Source organism: Brienomyrus brachyistius, unplaced genomic scaffold (assembly GCF_023856365.1).
Source record: "Brienomyrus brachyistius isolate T26 unplaced genomic scaffold, BBRACH_0.4 scaffold35, whole genome shotgun sequence".
Taxonomy (NCBI): domain Eukaryota; kingdom Metazoa; phylum Chordata; class Actinopteri; order Osteoglossiformes; family Mormyridae; genus Brienomyrus; species Brienomyrus brachyistius.
Genome location: NW_026042310.1, coordinates 910,177 through 936,554, shown reverse-complemented (window position 1 = coordinate 936,554; position 26,378 = coordinate 910,177). Strand labels below are relative to the sequence as shown.

The following is a 26,378-nucleotide window of genomic DNA, read 5'->3' as shown; positions in this document are numbered from 1 at the left end:
GTGCCCTGCTTGCCTGCAGCAGTTTTCATTCCCCGTGCCCCGTGTGACTCTATCGTTCCCCTGCCATTTTTACGCGCCTTTCCCGCCCACGGGCTGCCATGACTCCTCGTGGATCTGCCTCCCTAATGGTCGTTTGTATTCGCCCCCGCACCGGACATTCTCCATCCCCTACAATGGCACTTACACGCTTATCTCTCCCTCTCACGCTCGCAGAGAATCCAAGACCGAGCCGGCATATTGAATGCACGGGGAAAAAAATGCACCACAATAAATAGCGTCATTGCTCTTTTATTATCCGGTCGTATCAGCTCAGGGGCAGTAGGTACTGTCGATCAGAGCCAGTCTTGTAACAGAAATCCTTCAGTGTCCGATCCCAGGATGCCCCATCAGCGTAGCTGTAAGTTGAGGGCTGGTATTTCTTCAGCAAAACGATCCAGCAATATAAATGAATACATATGTGTAAATCACTGTCTATAAAAGCATCTGCTAAACATGGAAATAGAGTTCAAATAAACGGCTTCTAGATATATATTATTCTGTTTGGTGACAGTAATATCCTCTGTGTACAAACTAACATGTTGACAGTGTTATACAGCGCTAATTTCGATATAAAACACCACTACAAATCATTACAATTATTTATTTGAAATATATATTCTTGTTTATCCATCTTTCGTTTGTTTGTTTATCTTCACGTTTGGCCGCACGATGTAGAATGATTCAGGCATCTACTTGGTCCTCCACCAGTAGCGGTTGAAACCCGTGCGAAACCGGCCCGCTATGTGGGTGCCCTCCCAGAACATGGCACCCACGTCTATGTCGGCTAATGGTCTGACTGGCACTGCCTTCACTGCTCTTCTCCTTCAACGATTGTCTTTTGCTCCTGCTTTTGAAAGAGGGGTCTCTGGTTTATAATAAACACAATCTGATGGATGGATGGATTATGTAAAATTAAAAAGCCTCAATTTGCAAAAAAAAAAAAGAGAACTACAGCTGACAGAACGATCTACTGCTACTTTGTAACAGTTTTTAGTTAAAAAGCGTTTCAGTCCACCTGAGTTTCCCCAGAGCTAGTTACCCTATTCGGGGGGGGGGGGGGGGGGGTACCATAGTGTGCTGGTCTTACACAGACGTTCCACGAAACAGCCCAGTTTTTGTAACAACGAGACAGTTTAATGTCTGGATTCCCCGTCCTAGGAGTACAATTCAAAATATGATCATCATCTGCAAAATGACAACTGGGATCATTGGTTATTCGCAAATATGCAAATAGACTAACAAACAATAAGAAAACACAATTGTTAGAAACCCCCCATGTGTGCCTCTGGTAGCTTCTCTCGCTGCAGGTAGGTGTGTAACGTTGCTTCCGGAAGGCCTGAGCTGGTGACCTTTAAGGTGACACGACCTCCGCATTCATGCCCTCTTCTCAGACACCCACGTCTCCAGACACGGAAGACTCTAGAAGTCAGCTGGGATTGGGGGGGGGGGGGTTGGGGAGCGGTGTCACCATCCACTATTGGTTGAATGCAACTGGGTCCCCTACTTTATCCCACCCCTCCCTTCAAACACCGGCGGCAGATCCTGCACTGTGTATGTATGTGTGTGTTTGTGAGTGGGGGGGGGGGGGGGGGGGGGGTTAAGTACCAGGAGTGGTGCCAACTTTGAGGCTAGAACAGAACTGGTCGCGGATTCACAGCTGGTCGGAGATGTTCGGTCCACTGTGTCAGGAGAACCCAGCCTCCTGGGCACAGTGATGTTCACAGTGCAGTGTAATTTGATGGCTCTGTTTACATTCATTACTACTGAATCCCTCAGCTCCTCCCACATGTGCTCATTGGTTGAGGTTTATATTCACCCCGGCCGCCTTCAGGCCATCCGACCAATCAAGTGCCTCAGCGCTGCCCGACGTCTCTTTCTTGAGTTTGCCATGACGACTGCAGCAGAACATCCATCATTCTTCTCTTCTTCACCTGGGGAGCCCATTAAACTTCCTAGGCCTCCCCCATCATTGCTTCTCGTACCTGGGGCTTGACAGTGTTGAGGAGCCCTTAACAGTGAGCTGGACCAGCCAGGCTCCTGAACACCGAACAGCCAAAATGTCCAGTAGCACTCAAGGTACAAGTGTGAATCGGGCAACAGTGTCCAGGCCCGTAAAGTTAACTCCCTTTCTTCAATAACATGTACTGATGCTACATTCAAGAAAAGCTATATTTGCTTGTTTTGTGTAGGCTATTTCGCGCTGGACACCGTATTAAAAAGTGCTCGACTGTGTGAAGGTTCTACATCTGCTAAATCCCAACAACATTCGCCTACGTTCTTGTCAAGCGCATTAGAGAAAGATCGCTAAACAGCAGTCCCGATTCTGCCGCCTCCTACCGCTCCTGCCTTATTTCTACTGCTAGCTGTGGTTTATAACATTGATTATTCTCCCAGCCAACCCGAAATCAACGATTTCAACGAATCCAGGTGACATTTCTTCTGGATATATTAAGAGTGAATATAGTTCTAGTCCTACTTCAGCAGACTGTGTACGTTGGAGCCAGAGCGTATGCGAGGAATTAGTCCGCAAGGACGGTCGGGATGTTCCCGAAGTTTGTTTTTCCACATCCGCTCTCATTAGCAGCCGGCTGAAATCCGCAGGGAGAGGAGTACGAATGAGAACGGCCTTCCGGATGTTTCTTAGTGAACGCCTCCTGAGCCCACAATGGACTTCTCCTCATCTTGGGTCCCGCAGGTGCCCCTGTCCCTCCTCCTCCTTATCTTCACACACCCCCCCCCCCCACACACACACGTGTGAGCTCCTGTTTTGCTTGTTGTCACTCCTCCCCACCTTAATACTCCTTTCCCCTCTATTTTCTGCAGAACGTTCCGGTGAGTCATCCCCTTTATCCACCATTTCTGGAGGGAGCGGAAAGGGGGGCGGGGGGTAGGGTGGAGGGGGGGGGGACGGGACGGTGAGATGGTGCGGTGTTTTGCGTAGTGTGAGAAAAGGAGAGAGAGAGTGACCTCCTTCCCTTTGACTTCCTCTATTTCTCCTTCCCTACTGGCATTCTGGCTAGAAGCTCACCAAAGCGTAGACCATACTGGGAAAGAGAGAGCGAGAGAAAGAGAGAGAGAGACAGGTGGAAAAACACCGTGATAATCACAGGGGACTCTCGTATTGCTCTGTCGTTTACACTGTGACACCAGAAAATAGACGGTGTAATCGAGTTTAGACAACCCAGTTCAACACACAGTGAGAGACAACTAAATCTGCATCAGCCATTGCCAAGAGCGGATTAATGTATAAGCCATCCCAGGCTGTAACCAAGACCCCCCCTCGGCAAACATTAGAGCCCCGCCCCACCTCGGGATAAACAGAGAACCAGGGGCACCCAGATACGTCAATCCACCCCTGGGCGTCACAGAGAAACACAGCAGTACTCGCAGTCTATTAAATGCTGATTTTGACACAGAAATTTCACCGGAGCGATTAAATACCAGTTAAGATGAACCAAGGAGAAGAATTAAAGTCATTGGGGTGACACCGGTTGATGGTACCAGTGTGAGACTGACGCCCGGTTTTGTCTCACCTGTACAGGTAGTAGAAGAAGGAGATCAGGTAAAATCCCAGTTTGCACCAGGACTCCTTCTGACAGTAGTTGAGGATGTCGGCATTCATGATGCTCACCGGGTCGTACATGACCTCTGAGCCGTCGGCCGGCCGATGGAAGTACCTAAGGTAGGAGGAAGGGGGCGCTATAAGCTAAAAATAATTATGCAAAGAAACGTGCCGGCCAGGGTGTACACCAGCCTTGTGCCCTGTGTAGTCTGGGGGTAACATCCAAGCATCCCTGTGAACAGGACCAGAGGTTGAATGGAAAGCACAGCCAATTGACGTCTCTTTCTTGAGTCCCATGATGACTGTAGGAAAAGAGTCACCATGCAGATCTCATGGATGGATGGATGTTTATCCTGAGAAATACCCGGGCCTGTGATGATTTTCAGTGCAGTCTCGCCCCAATCAATATGTAAAATCACTATAACTGTATGAATTAACAGGCTGTTGTGGGTTTCATCAGCCTGCTGGCAGCAGATGGCTCGTGAATGGGGTCTATCACAACCGTCCCGGGACACCACAGCCCACAGTGATACTACTGTGATGCAACCTACTGTAATTGGGGTCGCTAATATGAAAGTCAGTGCGATCCTCTGCATGGTAACTAGCTGTGTGTTGGCATGGCGATGGTTTCTCCTGGGTAAACCCTCCTGTAATTAGGTGGGAAGATTATTATTGATTAAAGTCGACATGTAACCACGGCGTGACCTCCTACCCCTGTACTACGGCCAATAGCAAATCGTTGTTTGACCTCTTATGCCTGATATTGAGGTCACTGCGGCATCGATGTCGTGAAGAAAAAATCACGTGACCGTTTCCCCTGATATTAATTGTAAGTCAATAAGAATATATAAGCTAAGAATATATAAGGTTATAGGTGGTATAGATGACCTCGTTGCTCAAGGTGTCCTCAAAGCTGAGCTGGGGCTCGTGCTTTATGATAAGAATGAAATCATTTCTCGACACGTGCGGCTGCAGAGTCAGGAGCTGTGGCACCCCCTGAAAAGCCTTAAGCCCCAGTTATAACCTATTCAGCCATGTCGTGTGTGTTTGTCGAGTCCCTGGGGGGGGAGGGGGGGGGGCTAGAGGGTGCCGACGTCGTTTGTTTCTGCTGAATACCTCCAGAGGTGGTAGAAGAGGAGGGGGATGTTCAGGCCCAGAGTGACCCACTCTCCCGCGCACATGAACATCAGGCAGAACAGCCCATGGATGGAATACTCCGGAACCACCAGCTGGGGGGGGGGGGGGGGGGGTGTTATACACACAGTGTTATATATACCCACATCCAGAAAACAAACACGGTCAAAGACTAACCGCAAACACACATGTACAAATAGAAACCGCAACCTCACACACACACACACACAGATAAAATAAACACGTCTAAGCATCATGCGCACTGAACCCGCTGCCGCTTGTGCAGTGGAATATACTGATATCTGTCTTTTTTCTTGATTCCCTAACCTCCCCGCCCCCCCCCTCCCTCCATGACCTGTTTTCCTCTCCCGCAGAGTGTCTCCCTCTTCCATCGCCAGCGCCTCCCTCGCCCCCATTCCTTTAGCTCTCGCTCGCTCCGAAGTGGACTGACTTGGCCGCTGGTGCCGATTTATAGAGCAGGCGGCTTTTTCTAGAATGACGCCGGGATTCCGGAACCCGTGCGTGCGGACGGGCGCGAGTCAATCAGCCCCCAAAAGTAGACGCAGACACAAGAAGTGCCTCTCAACCCGCTTTCTGACTTCTTCCCCAGTCCCACACCCCTTGCCCTGCCCGCTGTTGGTTTGAATAAACAAATTGGGCTGCGAGGAACCCTTCCCTCACATACTCACCCTCCGCAGAAGGTTACAGATCCTCTCAATGTTCAGTATTCTTTCCCTCTAAAGAGAAGGATGGGGTGGAAAAATCAAACTTAATTAGCTTCCAGCATCGTAATTTGACATGGAGTCTGATTGTTACTAGTCTGCATGCTTCTGTGTGTGTGTGTGTGTGTTTATATGTGTGGGTTTGATTCTTGGCTGACTCTGTGCAGCCAGATGTCTGTAATGTAGTGCTTCCCAATCCGGCCCTCAGGGATCCACAGTCGGTCCTTGTTTTTGTTCTCTCCCAGCTCCCTGTCAGGCAGTCCACATTTTTGCTCCCACCCAGCTCCCTGTCAGCCAGTCCACACTTTTGCTCCCACCCAGCTCCCTGTCAGACAGTCCACATTTTTGCTCCCACCCAGCTCCCTGTCAGACAGTCCACATTTTTGCTCCCACCCAGCTCCCTGTCAGACAGTCCACATTTTTGCTCCCACCCAGCTCCCTGTCAGACAGTCCACATTTTTGCTCCCACCCAGCTCCCTGTCAGACAGTCTACATTTTTGCTCCCACCCAGCTCCCTGCCAGACAGTCCACATTTTTGCTCCCTCCCAGTTCCCTGTCAGACGGTCCACATTTTTGCTCCCTCCCAGTTCCCTGTCAGACAGTCCACATTTTTGCTCCCTCCCAGTTCCCTGTCAGACAGTCTACATTTTTGCTCTCTCCCAGCCCCTTACCTCAAAGGGAGCAAAAAGGTAGAGTGTTTGCGGGTCCCTGAGAACTGTATTGGGAAACACTGCTGTAAAGTGCTACGCTCAAATGGTGGAGTCATGGTTGGGACAGTCACTTACTGCTCTGGTGGGATTGCTCTGGTCTATGGGGTTCTTGAAGTCCGTGCAGAGCTCATCAAACGCAATGATCTGCAAAGAGGAGAAGAAAAAGGAACCGATGTACAGAAGAAAATACTGTCTTTTGGCTCCAGTTAGTCACGTTAAATCATACTAAAATCAACGTGACAGAAACACATATATTAGGTCAGTTTAGCAGAAATGGATGCTATCTGGTAGAAACTAAACCGACATTCATTGTCCACACAGCAGATCTAGCTCTATTAATCTGACACCAGCAGGGGCAGCGCCAGACCTGGACTAGACCAGGGTTCTTCAAATCACGGTCCTCGAGGTCCGAGCCCTGCTGATTTTCCAGGTTTCCTTTACCCGTGAGCCTGGTGTGAAGCCTCTGACCAATCAGAATCAGTAATTACTAAACTAGGTACCTGGGAGAACTGAAAACAAGGCCTGGATTAGGAATCGAGGGCCAGATTCGAAGAGCCCTTGACTAGCCCCAATGATGTTACTAGGATTGCAATGGGGTAATACTTTGCCAGCCAAAAGGTGGGGGGTAGGGATCCCTTGGGTACATTTTGCAGATCGTGAGCGTTATTCATTAATCATCTCGCAACTGAGTTGGCGACATGCTGCGATCGACTGATCGACAAGTTGAGCAGCTCTGATTTACAAAATTAAATGCTTCATATTTCATTTATTATTTGGTGACGGGGGCAACTGGCTACATATTTACTTGGCGGGGGGGGGGGGGGGCGGCCACCCCTTGTCACCTTTTAGATTTGCCCCTGGATACCAGGGCTGTAAATATAAAAAGTGTGCTTTCCGCACAGGTGTTCAGTGCTAAATTAACATCGCTGATTATGTATAAAAAGTGTGCTTTCCGCACAGGTGTTCAGTGCTTAATTAACATCGCTGATCATGTATAAAAAGTGTGTTTTCTGTACAGGTGTTCAGTGCTAAATTAACATCGCTGATCATGTATAAAAAGTGTGCTTTCCGCACAGGTGTTCAGTGCTTAATTAACATCGCTGATCATGTATAAAAAGTGTGTTTTCCGTACAGGTGTTCAGTGCTTAATTAACATCGCTGATCATGTATAAAAAGTGTGTTTTCCGTACAGGTGTTCAGTGCTAAATTAACATCGCTGATCATGTATAAAAAGTGTGCTTTCCGCACAGGTGTTCAGTGCTAAATCAACATTGCTGATCATGCTACACTGGATCTGCCAGAGAACAAGGCGCAAAGCGAAAAACCTTAAAGGACAGGAAAAGGCAGCGTTCAGGGCCCCTGTTCAGCCATCAGTCACTGCAGGGATTATATCTGTGACGGAGAGAGACAGGGACCCGCGTTCTGCGTCATTTCGAGCAAACCTCGAAGACAGCCGCGTGTCTTTTCGAACAGATTATGTGCAACGTCAAGCAGCCCATGTACTCTTGGAGAAAAGAGCACCCAGACTGTCATGTTGCTAAAGGGCCCCTCCATTTCAACTCCTGCTGGAAATGAGGCAGGAAATATGCATGCAAGAGCTAGTGCCACAGCATCCACTTCCTCGCGTCTCTCGCAGTGCTGTAAACCTTCTCTGACATTGAGCTAAACCTCAGTTACGTCTACAGCTGTACTCTTTCATGCCACGCTCTTGATATTCCATCCCCGTTCCTCCTTCCTTAGCACCTCTTCCCACCTCTTACCATCCGTCTTATCTGACCTCCTGAGTCTGGGTCTCCACCCTCGCACCTCCCCGCCTGGCCCCTTCTCCACCTGACCAGCCGCCTCAAAGTTCTCCTTCCTCACAGCTGAGGGCCAGCGTTTCCGTCTCCCTCCCGTCTCGTTCTCCACGCGTTGCCCCGTTGTCGTAAACAGATGCAGTTTCCATGGCGATCGCCGGAGCCCTTAAACGGGCGCCATGGTTACTACCGGGACCCCACGAGCGATTTCATTGGAAGGAGCACGAAAAAAGACAGGGTGGGGGGTGGTGGTGGTGGTGGGGGGGTTCAGGTACAAAATTATAGCCTGATGAGAATCCTTAATGACATGGTTTATTACCGACAAGCACAGAAATATGAGCAGGGGCCACATTCACAGTCTGACTCAAAGCGCATTTCACATCCACATGCACTTTCGCTAACACTCGGTTGTTGCAAGCTTGTCTTTGTGAATGAGCGAAATCTCTCACAATTGTCAATCAAAAGGAATACAAATGGCACCCCACAGTCCTTCCCTGAGACTGCCCAAGCACACCTAAAAATACCGAATAAACCTAATAGTGCACGTTTAATCTATTTCAGGAAAGATGTTCCTTAATTACCGGTCTTTCGGTAATTTGAACAGCTGAAATTCTCCTTGCAATGCTCCTGCAAATAACAGCGACTATGGGGATCGTATATGACACTTTGACTTATAAGTTGTTACATCTGAGAATCTGTTTCCGTATCCTCGAGTCACCGGGATGACAAAGCGCTTTTATTCTTATCTCTGAGGTCAGTCTTTTCTTCTCGCCGTTTATCAAGATCTCCGTATCGAAAGCGGGACTGACAGAGGAATTTGTTTTACTCGTTCTGCTGTCACCTGTATCTATATAAACCTGCCAGTATATTTGCTTTCAGTCACGATTTCGCAACCGCTGTAGTGACGTTTATACGAACTAATCAGGAGCAGAGATTGAGCAGTTTAACACGTGCGTGCAACACGCTACAGTTGCGGTGACGCTCGGTCATCCGCACATCAGCACGCAAGAAGCAAGTTTTCTTCACATAACCTTACCTGTTAACCCCAGGTGAAGTTGTAACAGCGTTTCTTTGTTTATAATTAATTACCGACTCCGCACACACCCCGAGAGCACAAGTTGTAAGACCGTAAAAACTCCCCACGGGTCATTTTTCCTGCCTTCCGCGTTGAACGGAATACTGATGACCGTAATATGCCGGAGGGAGGGTTGTGCAAATTTCATCCTACATGTTGGATGCGGGAAGACCGGGATCTGTGCGGCCACCACTCTGTCTCACAGTTACCCTTATGCTTTACAAATTCCCAGCCAGGTAACAGTAATACAGCTAATTATTTTTGCTGGGATGGTATTAATCATTACTAATTCATTCATATCCATTGGATGGTATATTAACCATTCGAAGAAATCCCACTTAAATACTTCTCTCACAGGGTACGAAAGCACGGATCAGGATAAAATCTGTGCAAATCATCTATTGTTTGTGTTTGACTACCATGGAAATTCTAACAGTGTCGCTGTAAAAGGTTTATATATATATATATATATATATATATATATATATATATATATATGTGCGTATGTATGTATGTATGTATATATAAATTAGCCCAAGGCAGAAAAGTGACAGACATATCAGTTATATAACATAGAAAATACATGCAGGAACAGAGTTTAAACCCACTGCAATTTGGTTGCAGTTCAGCCTGACGGTTTGTACAAACATCCCAGTGTGCTGTAATTATTCACACTAATTTTTGTTTTGATGTTTTAGTAAACCCCACGGGAGAAGATTCTCTCTTCGCTTACCCCATCTTCCCCTCCGTGTAGCTTGGCAGGGGAGGGGGCTGGGGGTTAAGGGCCTCATTTAAGGACCCACAGATGTGACTATTCTGCTGAATCCGGGCTCAGACTGGTGACTTTCTGATAACAGGCGTGAGGTTTAGCCCGCTGAGCCATGCACTGCCCCCATCGAGTTATATTCCTATATTATTTATAGCAACTGGTTATAGTGATCATCACAGTGAGTCAATACAGTGATTAGTTACAGTGATTGTCACCATGAAGTATGATTATTTAAAGTGATTAGGTACAGTGATTATCACAGTGAAGTGTGATTCATTACAGTGATTAGTTCCAGTGATCATCACAGTGAAGTGTGATTCATTACAGTGATTAGGTACAGCGATCATCACAGTGAAGTGTGATTCATTACAGTGATTAGTTGCGGTGATTGTCGCCGTGAAGTATGCTCGTTTACAGTGATGAATGACTATGATCGTCATGGTGAGGAATGAAAAGTTGCAGTGATCGTCATAGTGTGATTAGCGCTCAAGATGGGAGCTGCAAAACTAATGACCTTCATTCACGTTCAGGTACCTACTAATGGTAATCTCTCATGCCTCACACACACACACATGCACACACGCATGCACGAAGGGTGTCCCCATTTCCAGAAAGCACCATGACAAATCTTGACGTGGAAAAACTGAAACATCCATAAACATAAGAGTCAGCGTCGGAACTCGACCAGCATCTGGACACACTCACCATCCATGTTTAATTCAGGATGAACGTCCAGCAACGGCCACTCGTCTTTCCATTCCTGCTCTCTCCCTATGCAATTTGATCTCTTCCACGCCTCACCTACTCTCGGCTCACGCTTATCGTGATTCTCATCGCATCAACTCACGACGGCTTAGAGGTCCGTGGGTCTCTACGCCGGTGCTTACGCAGACTTTCACCCTGACTGCGCCGGTCACTAGTGAAACCTCTGCCACTAGCCCGCAGGATGTATCCTGGAAACGGTCGTCGCCGTTGGAGACGGCAGAACCTCTGACCGGTCCGTGGGTTAACAGCGATGCGGGCACGAGGATTCTGGTCTGGACCAGAGGCGAGGCGTGTTAATGATGAACAGGGAATTTAATCATTCCTACTGTTACCTGACGCAAAAGATTAATTAGAGCAGATGTATAATCGGAGCATAGTTACAATGTATGTCTCCCCTGAGAAAACATTACTTTGGGCCCCCACTAGGGTTTTTACTTCCATCCTGAAGAAATATGGCCCTTATAATGTCGAAGGATAATTAAGGGGGTGTATAATGTTCCTCAAGCATATAAATTTTAATTTTTCATATTCAGGGACCCCTATAAAGTGCTGCCCTCCTGAATCTGCTGGGTATCGATACCCCCCCATCCCCCTCCAACACTCCTGTACATAATCAAACAGCAATGGCTGGCAGTACATACTCATGGCACTCAGAGCTGATTCTTGAACCTAATATTTTCTGTGTTCTATTCTTTCATTTTTTTGGTTGTCATTCTATATAGGAGCCTGTTCCTCGCCACTGCTATGTGTGTTTAAGTACTTTTGTGTCTGCATGGACACCCGGTCAGTGGGTATAATTACGGTGGGTGTGATTGTCTCTCTGCATGTGTGTATCAGCGGGTGTGTGTGTGTGTGGTTACATATCCGTGCCGGTGCGATCAGACGGCCGTGTCTGTGCACATCACAGCACGATCTCACCGGCGGGGCTTCTCGCCAGGCTGCCCACCCCCCCCCCGGGCCCCCCCCCGGACCCCCCCCCCCCCTCACCTGCCAGATGACGAAGAAGATGAGCGCGGCACAGAGCACCAGTGTCAGCATGTAGCAGAAAGCCGCGAAGGTGAATGCCATGGCCGCCCCGGCCAGCCTTGCAGCCTCGAGGGTCGAGAGGGCAGGGGGGGAGCCCCCGGAACCCTTCTCTCCGCGCCGCTGTCTCTCTTCTCCCCCCTGTGGAGGCTCTCCCCTCCTCCCCCACCCCCTTTGTTCTCCCCTTCCCTCTTCAGTCTGACCGCCTCTTCTCTACCGGTTGGGGGGCAGGTATCCCGTTCCTTCAGTGCCCCGTCGAGCTGCCGTCGCCGCCCCCCCCCCCCCCCCCCCTCAGATCCCCTCTTGCTCTCCTCCTTCTCCCGCTACGCCTCCCTGCGTCTCCGGCCTCAGTGAGTGCGGCTCACAGCTCCTTAAGGACCGAGGATGTCGACCAACGTCGGGATTTTTTTTTGGCTGCCTTCTCAACGTTTCTCTCTTTCACTGATCACTCTCCCCTCTCGTCATCCCGCCTCCTGTGAGCTGTGCCCAAAACACACATATTGCCGCTAATTAACAAACAAAAACACATACATAACACATATCCCTGTGAAAGAGCGACAATATTGCACGTGTCATTTACAAAGAATGACTCTGTTTCTTAAAAGACCATCTACTGTGACCAACAAAAGTAATTACCACAATCTTTTGTTTTACATCAAAAACAGGAATGATTGCTGGCTTATGTTTTAATAACAAAAACATGTCTGAGAAAACTACAGTCTAGTATTATTTATTTTCGACATACATTCCTTTTAATCTTTTTGAGGATCTTTTTGAATCACTCATCTATCAAAGTAACAGTAACATTGTAACAGAAGCCAGGTAATAAAGTAACAGAATGATTTATTGTGACAAGAAAGCATTGTGAAAAAAATAACATATTTACAAGGGTGAGAAGAATGTGATAGTATTTACAATAGGCTGTTTATTACTTAATCAATACATCAGAAAACAAAGTCAATGCCTTGAAAAACCAACTCCTCTCTGTTCTGATGATGAAAAAAAGAATGAATTATGATTCAATGAACATGATTTCATATCCACAGCGATGATGTCTGGAGATTGGGAAGAATGCTGAAAATTTCTTCATTACTGACTATTGTTTGGTGCACGGAGAATGACGGCAACAGCCGCGGTGACGATTATGATGATGATGATGATGATGATGAGCGTAGATGTTCAGGAATACGGCCGTGAAGGTACCTGTCTCTTCTGGAAGGAGGCTTCCTCGCCGTCTGTCCCAGCAGGAAACCCTTTTCTCGTGGTGTCTCTGTCAATTTGGGTCCACACCATCCCAGAGATATTTGTTGTATCTCTCTCTCTCCCTCCCTCTCTCCCTCCCTCCCTCTCTCTCTCTCTCTCTCTCTCTCTCTCGCTCTCTGTCTGCTTGTCAGCTGCTTTCAGCAGATCTCTCCGTAGTTTCTCTGGGAAATACCCAGGATGTGTGGCTCAAAGAAGAAGAAGAAGAGAAGAGGCAGAGCCTCTTTTTTTCATAGACGACGCCCGCCTCACCTTTGGAGGTCCGCGGTCAATTTATAATTTCATTTCCCAACCTCTCCTCTTTTTTTTCCTCCTCCCTTTCTCTAAGAAAATAGCCTCTTATCCTTCCCTGTCCCTGACACCATCACTTCATCCTCGCCTGAATTCTCAAATTCTCGCAGGTTATGATAATGTCTGATAGACTGTGAGCCAGCGCCCCCCCCCCCCCTTACTGGCATGTAAGCTCCCCTTTATGTCTGTCTGCTGAGTTCCTTCTTCCCCAGAGAAGTAAGTGGGGGCAGGGGGGGAGCGGGGGGGGGGGGGGGGGGGGGCAGGGGACACTGCTAACCTTTTTTTCTATTAGCTTTCCTCGTTTATCTCTATCTGTCATCACATCCATCCCATCTCATACTCTCTCTCTCCCACCACCTCCTCCTTACTAATGCCCCTTGCTCACACGGAGGTGATTAGGTCATGCTCTATGTAGAACTATTTCTTTCTCCGCCTCACAGGCTGAAAACCTCTCTGTCTATCTTTTTCAGCCCAATCTTTTACCCCCCCCGCCACTGCTTAACCCTTTTGCACCCCCCCAACAATTAATCAGAGTCCCCGTTCTATACAGTTTTAATCTCCGCCTCGCTCCTTGCACGCACGTACATCTTCGTATCTGATATCTTTTTTTTCCTTCCACCCTTTTCTTCCTTAAATGACGCAGCTTCTCCTCTGTCTGCTTATTTTTTCCTCTCCCATTAATTTTCCAGTTTCCCCTGTGGATTCCTCTGATTCTCCCCTAATGATAAAACCATTAAATATTAATAGCATCCAAAAAAAAAAAAAAACCCGCAGCAAGACAGACAATGATTAAATTAACATCAAGAACATAAGCAGATATGTTGATAACGGTTTGAATTGTCAGATTGATATCGGTTTAAATTGTTAAACTATTGTTAAATAATTCTTTGAGTGTCTGGCGCGCTTACGGAAGTCAGGAATGCGATGTCGATTGCAGACTCATGAATTATTATCAAAAACAATATTGCCTCGAGGGTCGAGGGTCTTTGTATTATCCTGTGGACGTAGCACAATGGGATTCTGCTCCCTGAAGACCACAGTACCAAATAAATACAAGACAACAGAATCCTGTTTATATATTACAGCCATGGATATTCTGTTGATGGCTATACAGTGGCCACACACACACACACACACACAAATACAGCATACACACATGTGTATATATGTATATGCATATATTTGGAACTTTATCACACTATATAAATATAATGGTAACGTTTCTAATTTATGTTTGCTTGAAATATACATCATGTAATGAAATGCGCACATTCAGGGAAAATGAATTCAAAGGAATGAGGACAGGGATTTTTAATTTTTAAAATGTTAATGTCTTATCAAATTTTATTACATTTCCTGCCTTGACTGGGGACTCAACTGCATAAATACTTTAGTGAGGATGTCAATAATTATTCTGGCTCTTTATGTGACCCCGTATATTCTAAATTTATGCTTCTGTATCATATTTGTATGGCTAGTAATGTGGGCCTATAATGGTTGCTTAAGTTTAAGTGTCGGAATACACAGCCTGATTCTTCGGTTTATGCATATTGTCCAAATAGCGCCACCTGGTGTCGATTTTAGGCTCACTGTATTATTAAAAAATAAAGCTTAATTTTTAATTACCAAAGCACAGAGAAATTTTACTACTAAGATGGATACAGGAGTAAATACACTGAATAAAAAAAACGCAGGAACAAAAATAAATTTCAAATATTGAAATATTTCTGCCTAATTAAAAAAATAAATGCATAATCAGTCGACAGCTATTTTTTTTATTTAAAAGACGGGTTAAACAGTTGAATCGTTGGTATATAGCGCCGATATCTTTATTTGATCTTATTAAAAAAAAAAAAAAAAAAAAAACAAGTACGGTTTAGTTGCCCCGGAACTAAAGTTAACGAATTTTGCTTCCTATACGGACGATTTTGAAGTCGTACAGTAGCGTGTACTGTAGTGATATTTATCCAATTTCTAAAGAAAACTGAGGTAGGCCTGTATTTTATCATGGCAGACAAAAGTCGCGTGTGTTCAGTATGGGTTGGCTCGGAAACAGGAATTTTAAAAGGTAAGTTCATGTTACTTATATAGGGTTGTTTGCTAAACTGAAGAATGTTGATAGCTTGCTGAATAACACGTGGGTTTCAGGATTCTCTTCAGGAGAGGTGTGTATTGTAGAAATACATTGTATTATATACTCTCTTACATTTTACATTTTTGTGTCTGTCTAGCGTTCACAATTACGCCAACATCTATATGATTAAAATAGATTATTTCAATGTTAAAATGGGTAGTTTAGCCATCACAAGTTGATATTGTGGATACAAGGGATAACAACAAATGAAGAAGGTACCCAACCCGAACTGGTTCAGTGAAATATCCAAGTGGCCGAAGGGTACATTTATAACCAATGATCATCACAATTTGTGACTGCGTCGTATGGCACCAAAACAATTGCGCCTTGACGACAGTTGTCAGCGAAAGTACCACTCTATAGAAATGCTAGCGCCGATGTTACGTTTTAACGCGTGTGACTTTTCCCCCTCTTATTTAGGAGTTAGCCTTGCAAAAAAGCAGGCATTTAACTTCTGTGAAATGAACTGCCTGAGCCGGGACCAGGAGGTGTGCGTCCTCTGCTGGGGTGATGCTCAGGAAACTGAGGTTTGTAAACTCGTGTCCGGCACAGAAATGACGCTTTTATTCAGGCTTTCCTGCTTTTAAATGCCGAAGGTGTTTGGGCTTGTATGGTAATCGTTATCTCTGTATGTATGTATGCATGTTGCGTTGAAACGATTGTAGTACCATCAGCTCTTTGGAGGCTGGATGAACTGTATAAGGTTTGTCTGCTGGACTGATTTTTTTTTTGTGTGTTTCTTGACTCCTGTGTCTGATGCAGGTGCTGGTTGGCTGCTCCAACGGAGAAGTTAAGACATTCAGCACAGAGAAAGGGCTCTTCACGGAAACCCGACAGTGTGGTCAGAGCGATGAGGGAAAATTTACCGGGCTCGCTGTTGCAGACAGGTATCATGCGGTCCTCCGCCTTCTGACGGGGCTCGTTGCAGTTCTAAAGAACTTGGCTGCGTGACGCTCGCCCCTAACAGGAGAGGATTATGATAATAACACAAAAGCGATTGTGCATGTATCCCTTGGACAAAGTTCATCGTCACACCAGCACCAATGTGACTTGGCCTCCGTGCTGTGTGCAGGAAAGGCAGCTGAGTTGCATGAATAATTTACAGAATGTGTTTACCTGCCAAGTCTTTGTAGGAATGGTTGTGAGAAATTAATATTTAAATGGCTAAAAGTATGTGAAGGGTTGTTAAACGTTTTTGTTTTGTTTTTTTTTTTACTGTCATGTACAGTGCTTTGGTCACTTCTGTGGAGTCTGGACTTGTGAAGGTCTGGAAGGAGGGTGTCACAAAGCCGGTGAGTTCGATTCCGTGAAGGAGCCGCTTAACTGTAACCATGCCAACCTTTCTTGAATGCAGACCTTCTTGAAGAACAGAAATTAAATGCAGGGTGCTTTGTGCAGTAGGTTAATAGAATTTAATCGATAGCTCCATCCATCCATCCAGCCATTTTCCAAACCGCTTATCCTACTGGGTCGCGGGGGGGGGTCCAGAGCCTATCCCGGAAGCAATGGGCACGAGGCAGGGAACAGTCCAGGATGGGGGGGCCAGCCCATCGCAGGGCACACTCACACACCATTCACTCACGCATACACTCCTATGGGCAATTTAGCAACTCCAATTAGCCTCAGCATGTTTTTGGACTGTGGGGGAAAACTGGAGTACCCGGAGGAAACCCCACGATGCCATGGGGAGAACATGCAAACTCCACACACGTGACCCAGGCGGAGACTCAAACCCGGGTCCCAGAGGTGTGAGGCAACAGTGCTAACCACTACACCACCATGCCGCCCCCTAATCAATAACTCAAAGGGTATTTTATGTCTCATACCTTTTAAATTTAATAAAGCATTTCTTTTTTTCCCCTCTCTGGTTAAATTTGTGATGTAGTTGTGTGCCTTACCTCAACCCCCCCCCCCCCCCTTCTTCCCCCTCCCAACCGGGCAGGTTGAAATTAATGCAGGGCGCAGTGTGTGTCGGATGCGTCAGAATGCATCACAGCGCCACCATGTGGCCACAGGAGGGAAAGAGAATGGACTCAAAGTCTGGGACCTGGAGAGACCAGATGTTCCAGTTTTCACGGCCAAAAATGTGAGCTGGAACTGCTGCCGATTGATCTGCAGTTAACTTTCAGCACATTTGTTTTGAACATTCTATCATAATCGTGCTGTGCAGTCTCAAATATTTCCTGTATCTGAGAGTATAGCTTTTGTTTTTGTATATTGTCTCTGTGCGAATAGTTTGTCTTTTTTATGCAGCCATGTTTGTGTGAATTTGGTAAGAGCGGGACGATGCAGTGAATCAGGTTTGGTTCGTGTGGCGTGTAGGTGAGGAACGACTGGCTTGACCTTCGAGTGCCGGAGTGGGTGAGAGATCTGGCGTTTATCCCCGACTCGGAGAAGATCGTCACCTGTACGGGACATCACCAGGTCGGCGTGTGTGGCTGTCTCTGCCTATCGATGACACCAGCCATACCTATTCACTATCACTATGAATATTGCCCTACGTTAAGGGCCAATAGGTTTCGGGCCCCATGAAAGCGCATGATTTCGGGCCGCCATCCCAGACCAATCAGATTATGTTCCTAATTTTTTACCACCGCAATCACTCAGTGGCCCTTGGAATCGCCCTAACTATATCCTGCTTTACGGGGCCCCTGGACGACATAACTAACTAACTGTCAGAAACAAGTATCACATTGTACTTGTACCAAAAACAATTCTCACATCCATGATGATCTTTCTGGGCCTGACTGTCCGTCCCCCGTGCGCCGCCAGGTGCGTGTGTATGATCCCGCCTCCCCGCAGCGCCGACCCGTGCTGGAGGCCCAGTTTGGCGAGCACCCGCTCACCGCCCTCGCCCTGCCGGCCGGCTCCCCCTGTGTGGTCGTGGGCAACACCCAGGGGCAACTGGCCATGATAGACCTGCGTAAGGGTGAGTCGGGAGCCCCCCTGCGGCACCCCCGCCGTGCGAGTGTAAAGAAGGTGGAGCGTGAAGTAAACTCCCCTCCCCCACCTCACCCCCCGTTTGCTGCAGGTCTGGTCAGAGGCTGCTTGAAGGGTCTGGCTGGGGGAGTCCGGGAGCTGCAGTGTCACCCCTCCCTCCCGCTGGTAGCTTCCTGTGGGCTGGATCGCTTCCTGCGCATTCACAGCCTGGATGACCGCTCTCTGCAGCACAAGGTGAACACACACGCACACACACATGCAGAATTCATATCTTTGTGGGGACTCTCCATTTATGGGCATAACCCTAATCCTAACAATGACACCCATAACCCCCACCCAGCCCGAACCATAAGTAACCAAGTAAAATACAAGACTTCTGGCATTTTTGCTCACATTCACAGATTTTTGTAAAATGAAAGTGTCCCCACAAGGTAAAAAGTTAGTTTTTTTTATCAGTTTTTGGGAAAATGTGGTCTCCCTAAGGTAATAATTACAAAAAAAAACACACACATGGTGAATTAAGTCAAAACGTGACTCGGTTGAGGGGTGATTTTACTAAACTCGTGCTTTTCCGCTGCCTCAGGTGTATCTGAAGTCGCGGCTGAACTGCGTGCTTCTGTCGAGCAGAGATCTGGAGGTGAGAGCGAAATCTCATGGGGCGTTTTCTCAAAATGAGCATTTTTCACCTGAGCCCTTCAGACGGACCACCAAGAGCAGGGTGACCAATCTTATGCAGAAAGGGTCTGTGCGTACGCGGGCTTTTGATGTGATTCCCTAATTAGATGCCCGATTAGAGGACTGATTAGATGCCCGATTAGAGGACTGATTGGCTGAAGAGTCCTCACACCGGGGATTGAACACCTGACCTAAATGTTAACCCAAAAACCTTTGGTTGTTCTACTCTGGCCCTTTGCGGGTAAGATTGGCAACTCCTGGCCTAGAGCGTCTTTCAGTCGTCATGCGTGGGGGAGCCATGGTGCCGGTTTGACTCCCGTCTCACGGTTCTGATCCGCAGGCATGTCCTGAAGCCGTGACGGCAGAGGCGGAGGTGGCGGCGGCGGAGGAGGAGGGGGAGGACGAGGAAGACGCGGTATGGGACACCATGGAGACGGTGACCGAGAAAACGAGAAAATGCCGGAAAGCGGACAGAGGCGACGAGGGAGCGGAGGAGAAGAGCACAAAGAAGCGGAAAGTGAAGAAGTGACGAGGAGGACGAGGAAGGAGTGGGCGTGGCCGCGTATGCTCCGCCCACAGGAACTGAGAGGCCCGGGGTGGCCGACGCTAACCTCTATGCGCTCAGCCCCCCGACTTTAGTGGCATGGGACATATACCCTCCGAGGTATACATAGTGCAGGCGTGTACCTGCGGCATTTTTTCACGCTTAAATATCTCTGAGATTTTCTGAAAAAAAATGCAATATTTTCGATAATAATTTGTTAATATTTTATGATGAATTCTCTCTCAGATGGTGCTTCAGAACGAACCTTTTTGATATACCTGTATTACGTCTTTTTAAAGGCAGTCCGGTTGAACAGTGCAGTGATGTAGGCTGTCGGTTTGTGTGTTAAAGGGACGGTGGTCACTTTTTGGAGGGGGGTTACTTTACCAGCTCTCTGCTAACGAATAAATGTAATTGCGTGAATCTGGATGCTCGAAGTCGTCAACCCCCCCCCCCTTCTTAACTATTAAATCATTGTTAATTGATATTATGGTAGCTGTGGGTATCAGAAGCACCACCATGCATCAGATCGCCGAGGCCCCCCTTCGGTTGGTCTGTATAATGATGACACCACCCCACCCACCACAAACACGAATAGCGCTATTCTGAGCAGAACTCTCTCTGGACTTGCGTAGAGAAGCACTCAGAGGTAGGAAGTTCAGGTCCAGAGAGTACAAATCCAGACCGAGGTTTTGTCTCTGCCAGCCAGTTGAGTCTAAAGAGTCACAGTCACCGAACGCTCCACTGGTTGCTTGGAACAAAATCCTGGTCTGGATTTGTACTTTCCGGACCCGAACTATCCACCGAACTATTGGACGTAGCATGTGTTTGCGCTGATTTGGGTCAGTAACACAAAACCATTAATGTTACTTTAGTCAACGGTATGCCAGAGGGATGAGAGAATTGATTAGGACATTGGGGAATTCTGTACAAGCTGTTGATTTGTGTTATAAATAAAATGTATTATGAATGCTGATATATGTACATGTTATAAAGTAAAAGCGGAAATTCCATGGAACACAAAAGTGTGGAAAAAGTACGGTAGAACCCGAGAATCTGCAAGTGATACATTTCGAGATCGACCGCAGCCAACTGCAGCCACGGATAACGTCGAACCATCCGTGGACCACATATGAAATGTGATTTTCATGTACGTATGTATAGTAATTGATTAATTACGCACAGAAAGACATTACGGTAATAATAAAGTACATTATTATACTGTAATGTACTGAAAGGGATTTTGACGTTTTAGCCTAACCCTATAGAGCAATGAAAATATACCTTCTATAATCCTTTATGCTTTTTAAACCGCACAAAGGGACAATGAACAGAATGCTTTTACATATTTTGCTTTTATTTTTGAACATGGGGAGAACGTGGGTAGGTGAGACGTTCCCCCTTCCCAGTGGAGGAAGTTGTCATTTCTGCTTTAACGAGCACAGTGGGGTCAAAGGTCACTCCGTGCGATTGCAGGAGCCTGAATGAACCAGGTTAAAACTGGAGTGCATTAACTCGCACGGGCTTACGTTTCACTACTGCATAGTGTTTTCCCCCTAACCTGAAGTCACGCGGATCGCAGCCCGGCACCGTTTCAGACGGGCCATGTGGCCGACTCGGATTCAGCTCCCGAATTCCTCGAGTCACCAAAACCGATTGGCTGGAATCCCAAAATACATTTCCAATAGATCGAATTACATCATATATGCATTCATCACAGCAGTATCTGTCAAAGCCCACGTAGTGCCCTAGAGACTCTCCGTCGTTGGCGCCCCCCCCGTCTGAGACAAAGTGAAATTGGCTTGCTAATTTGGTGACCCCTCAGAAGATGGCGCTTAAGGTAGCCATCACTGTCGCCTGATAGGCTGACTGGCACTGCATCAGAGTCAACAAATCAGTGGCTAACTTCGATTTTTGAAATTAGTAATAACTAGTCATAATCCACAAAAGAATTAAATGTTTTTGTGAGGTTTAAACTGTAAACCATTAAAGTTTTCCACTGAAGTATAAAGTTGTAAATCCAGACACGTGATTTTCATTTTCTTAAAGGCTAGCGGTCGCCTTTTTTCATCAGTTAATTTACCTTGTCGTAAAACTCTTCCTAAGTCCAGAGTCCCTCTCTCTCCCCATCAGAACCACCAGGAAATTACCCTGTTAAGGACAAACCTTTGCTTATACCTATAATTAAGTATGAGTGTTGTCAGACTTCAGCGCATAGTGTTATGTTGACAGTTGATAAGAAGCATAGGATCTAAAGTCCAAGAATTAATAAAATTCAGAGTGTAACCGGATAGTTAACCCCAATATGAGGGGATCGAGCAGAAGTTGAGGGACCGGGTTACCGGAGGGAATCTAGCCGAAGGGCCAAATCTGGAGCCTCACTGGTGGTTATTTGATCACATCTCAGAGAATGTCCATGTTTCCTGATATTCATAAGCCAGTGTCAATGCTGACAAACCAGTGAATCACAACTTCACTAACAGCTTCTAAATGGCTAACCTAAAGACTCGGACTTTGGTATGTGACGACCGGGTCACCTGATAAGTTTTCTGATGCTTTAAAAAAATGCTTTTAAAGATGGTCGTGTTTCTCCACGGTAGGCAGATCCAGGTTCAGGTTTTTTCGAGTGTCTTTGTGACATCGGGAATGCTGGACTGGGGCGGGGGGGGCGTCCCGTTCAATTACGATATGATGGACAAAAGTCCACCTTACTGCCCCCCCCCCAGCTCCTACTCGACGTAGTTTTGCAACGAATTCGTCTTAATGATTCCGATAAACCGCACACTGATGTGAAACACCAGTCACTCTCACACACGATCTTCAGCCCTTCAGATACAAACTCAACCGTTTTATAGGCGCCATAAAGTAGGAAAAAAGCAAACAGTCTGAACTCCGGTCGAAGGTCGAAGACGAGCTGCCCGAAAGCTGGGCAGAATTTTACCAACCCGAGCTGAACAAACCTGGGGTGAGGCACTTTCAGTCATAGCCACCGATACGCCGTGATTGTTGACTATATTCCGGGTTTGAATTTATTTTATCATTTGGTCTCATTTGCTCCTCGTGATCACGTTCTTACACTCCCCGGCATGAGCAGACATAAAGCAGACATCCAGCCCATTCCCCCTACCTTCAGCATAAAGATTATGGACCCTGTTTCAGGAGGGTGCTATCCTAAGCAGATTCACGAATGCCTCACACTCCGTGTGACCCCGTCAGCTCCTGGGTCCTCGAGGGACCAGTTACACGCGCAAACTTTGTTTTACACTCCAACAGCACGTATTTCTCATGCATCATTGAATGTTTGTTTATAACTATGAATTTGATGGCAGGGATATTTCGTGGGGGATATTTCTGGGGCAATTGGGGGTGAAATCTGCCAACCCTGGGATTTGAACCAGCAACCTTCCGATCGCAGTGCCATAACCTGCCGAACCTCTAATGTGTGTTTTGTATAGTGATTCTTCTTGTGTTGGGGGTGCTTTGCCTTTGTATGTTGTAGAAGGTTTGTTCTACATGCTTGTGCGTGTGTGCCTCTCTGAGAGAGAGAGAGAGAGAGAGAGAGAGAGAGAGAGTGCATCACTGCGAGGGTGAATGTGTCGCATAGGTGCAGGATGCTGGGTTGAGGGCCAAGGCTTCCCGCCTGTTAAATATTGACTGGCTGTCTAATCATTAAACTGTCTCCACCTCCCAACCTCTCTTAAACCGGCTGGCCTTCCCTCTCTTTTTTACTCCATTGACAGAAGAGTTCCTCTCCCAAACTCTCACCTGCCACCCCATCTTTCTCCACCGCCAACGTACGAAGAGTTAGATTTTTGCGTCGCATCCGCCGTTCGTCTGGAGCTCGCCCCCCTCGAACCTGGAGCCTTTTGCTGATCCATCCCGCTCTTTCCTCGTTCTTTCACACTCTCCTGAATGCTCCCCTCGGGATCTTTGGCCGTGGCGCTCGTCAGGGTGAGTATCCGATTCACGTGCACCTTTTCCGAGTGCCTCGTTCTGAGCTCACGGTGAAAAAACAACAGACACTTCATTGAATGTCAGTATTTCAAGAGCCATGCTACGTGACAAAAGAGGAATGATCGAGTACTATTATCATGCTTTACTGTGTTTGAAGACTTTCATTTAACCGACAGGTAACGTTTCACCATGAATGTGAAAGTGGCTACCGATGATTTGTGGAAGGCAAAATGATTTCTGTTTCACGTTTTCTGAAAGGTTAGGATATTTCCTGGAAAACACTGGATGCATGACGACCGGATGCATGAAATTAGTAGCCTAGATGCGTAACACAAAACCTGCTTAACACTTATGGTTTCATTCACTTCCAAACCAGAGGTCACGTGTCTCCTATTGACTGAGTATAAAATAATAGCGACGTAGTTAAGCCCTGAGTCATTCAGGTTACTCATTGAGATCTGGAGGGAGTGTTGCTGAGGTTCAGAACCCAAGCCAAACATGGACATTGCCGCTGTAGGGGGCAATGCGGTTTTGTACTTGTTCCATGAATCATAGCTGATACAATTGTGACAGGTGTTTTAATACTGGTCACCCACTGTCAATATGGTGTTTCAGTCTTTCGTACTGTAGGCTCACAAATCTAGGGCTGAGGTTTAAAACACACCCCCGGCTTTATGTGTGTGTGGGGTGGGGGCTGTTTCATCTACGTGCCCTGCCTTTCCTGGGAGCTCAAGTTCACTGTGACCCAGTGCTGTCACAAAAGATGGATGGACGGATAGATAGACATTCAGTATCACTGCGCCCTGCACTATGGTCCTGGAAGGAAAAAGTCTTGTTTGTGTTGTGCTATTAATAAAACTGATGGAAGGGCAGGCTGGGACGACTACATTGCTCGTTGGAAAAAAAAGGGAAAAAGTACCAAAGGAGAGATAATGAGGAGTGAACATGTGACAGCGCCCGGAACAAAAGAACCTCTGTGTTGCCCTTTATTGCTTTACGATTTTGTCCCTTATGAAGAGAGAGTGCATGTCAAAGTCTAGAGATGGAGGGAGAAAGAGGTGAGGAGAGATGGCTGCAGAAGTATCAGAGCCGACATAGACGTTTGGTTACTACAGGATTGGTGTGAGGAGATTCATAAAAAGATGATTATGAAGTCACACTCCTTGGGGGTGGGGGTGGGGGATGGGCACCCCCATTTGGCTGAACCTGTTGACTCATGTTCCCTCTTGTGCTGACAGCCACCATAAAATGCTGTTATCAATGCAGCTCTTATCCCATTTTAATTCTGCTTACCAAGGGAGTGTCTGAAACAGGCTGTAAAAATGGTAGCAATAGGGGTCATAGTCAAACTCAGGGCTGGCCTCTACCTGCTGATGTTGACCAAGCCTATGTCCCAGTCTAACTTTCCCCTGTATTAGCTACTAACCATTATTTTATTTTTATTCAGGACACAATGCAGTGGGGCGAGCCGTTCCTCTCGGCCAGCTTGGGTATTACGGATGGTTCTGTATGCCGTTCGGCCTGAGCGGCGACCCACACGAATCGGCTGGGCTCCCTGCGGGGGATACGGATCCCGGTGTTTGTCTGCTGTAACAGCAACTCCATGTGGAACCTGTCAGTGTTCCAGTGGGGCTGCTGTTACCAGCGGACAGACACCCATAACTCACCCATAAGGAGATGTTCACCCGCATCACCTCCGTTACTACGGGATCTCAGGCATGCCTCTTATGCTGCTTAACAAATAATGAATTTATCATTTATAGAAGAATTATCTAATGTAATCTGTGCTCAAACGGATCTATCAAATTCCTTTTGAACTTTTGTAGCTAGTCAACAGTATAATTTGGTTTCAGTTTTAGATAACACAAAGACTCAACGGCATGGGTTGTGTCTGTGAAGAGAGGGAGGAGCCAAAGTCCGTTAAATGTCTCAAATTGTAAAGGTTAACTTTATTCTTGTTACATTTATGTGTAGCACTATTACATAAAACTATATATAACATTGTTTTGCATGATGTGATACGGAGCATGTGGTTCTAATTTTGCATGAAGGAATATGTTTCTGGTTTTGCGGTAGCTGGGGCGCAGGATGATGACCTATAAATTGACAGCCAGTGTTTGAACCTGGCTGTCAGTTCTGTAGGCCAATGCCCTGTTTGCCCTGTCAAACACAGCCATATCTGGGCAAAAAGAGTGGGAACGGAGAGCTTTACGGGAGACATGGCTGTTAAACAGGAACCCACCAAGCACGACTCACCTTGTCTTAGAAGTATGCTAATGACACCAGCTAATAAAAAATTATATGTTTCTTAATCTCAGTGGATGGCTCACGTACAGTCTGCCATGTGTTCTTTTTTCTGGTTCTGCTCGTTCCAAGAAATATAAGACTAGTTATTTGTGGCGGGTCATGCTGAGCATTCCTCACGGGAATATCTGAAAAGAAGCCAGGAATTTTTATCCCTATCAGGTAACAGCGCAGCAGCGAAAAGCTGAAATATGTAGTAAGAAATTGTCCTGCCAGTGAGGACGGCAAAAAAATTTATTTAAAAAAATGCGGTAAAGTGAAAGCTGATTGGATGAACTCCAGTGGAGCTAAAGAAGGTCACCGTGTCATCGGAATGCTGTCACCAGGTCTGGAAGGGGGACAGGGACTCCCCTTCGGAATTTTTGCAGCTTCCTTTTCAACCCTCCGGTGCAATGAGCCGCTTTCAGTCTCTCTCCCAGGCCACACTTTTCCCATTCATTTCATTAACTGTTATAATTAATGTATATTCAATAAAAAAAAACACCAATCACTGAAGCTAGAGGGAGGAGCCAAAGACTGTTAAAGTAGGCAAGCAGACATTACTGTCATAATAGGTGCAACTTCTTTCTGTAGACAAATAAATAGAGAAAGATACTTGTAATGGGTGGTTTGGGGCTCAGTGGGTGGCACTGCAGCCTCACACCTCCAGGGTTGAGGGTTCGAGTGTGGGGAGCTTGCGTA

General features: G+C 46.7%; 2 protein-coding genes and 1 long non-coding RNA gene across 5 annotated transcripts; 2 read left to right on the top strand and 1 right to left on the bottom strand.

Moving 5' to 3' along the window:
• Positions 1-1,098: 1,098 nt before the first annotated feature.
• cnih2 (cornichon family AMPA receptor auxiliary protein 2) lies at positions 1,099-11,721 on the bottom strand. 3 transcript variants are annotated; one of them, XM_048997964.1, is made up of 7 exons: positions 11,560-11,721; positions 6,243-6,311; positions 5,425-5,472; positions 4,718-4,830; positions 3,573-3,716; positions 3,007-3,083; positions 1,099-1,469 (listed from the first exon to the last, which is right to left on the bottom strand). In XM_048997964.1, the coding sequence occupies exons 1-6, from the start codon at positions 11,638-11,640 to the stop codon at positions 3,056-3,058; spliced, it is 483 nt and encodes a 160-aa protein (XP_048853921.1). In that variant the 5' UTR covers positions 11,641-11,721; the 3' UTR covers positions 1,099-1,469; positions 3,007-3,055. The 3 variants fall into 3 exon arrangements, with proteins under 3 accessions (XP_048853921.1, XP_048853920.1, XP_048853922.1); XM_048997963.1 differs by lacking the exon at positions 1,099-1,469 and having other exon boundaries at positions 2,950-3,083; XM_048997965.1 differs by lacking the exons at positions 1,099-1,469; positions 11,560-11,721 and adding an exon at positions 10,513-10,735 and having other exon boundaries at positions 2,950-3,083.
• A 3,363-nt stretch (positions 11,722-15,084) lies between these two features.
• wdr74 (WD repeat domain 74) lies at positions 15,085-20,415 on the top strand. Its single transcript, XM_048998094.1, has 10 exons — positions 15,085-15,214; positions 15,701-15,807; positions 16,043-16,167; positions 16,509-16,572; positions 17,223-17,366; positions 17,603-17,704; positions 18,053-18,209; positions 18,312-18,454; positions 18,804-18,857; positions 19,236-20,415. The coding sequence occupies exons 1-10, from the start codon at positions 15,154-15,156 to the stop codon at positions 19,422-19,424; spliced, it is 1,146 nt and encodes a 381-aa protein (XP_048854051.1). The 5' UTR covers positions 15,085-15,153; the 3' UTR covers positions 19,425-20,415.
• Positions 20,416-23,312: 2,897 nt separating this feature from the next.
• Positions 23,313-25,705, top strand: LOC125721861 (uncharacterized). Its single transcript, XR_007385988.1, has 2 exons — positions 23,313-23,390; positions 24,841-25,705. It is a non-coding gene; the product is annotated as an uncharacterized LOC125721861 (long non-coding RNA).
• The last annotated feature ends 673 nt before the right edge of the window (positions 25,706-26,378 follow it).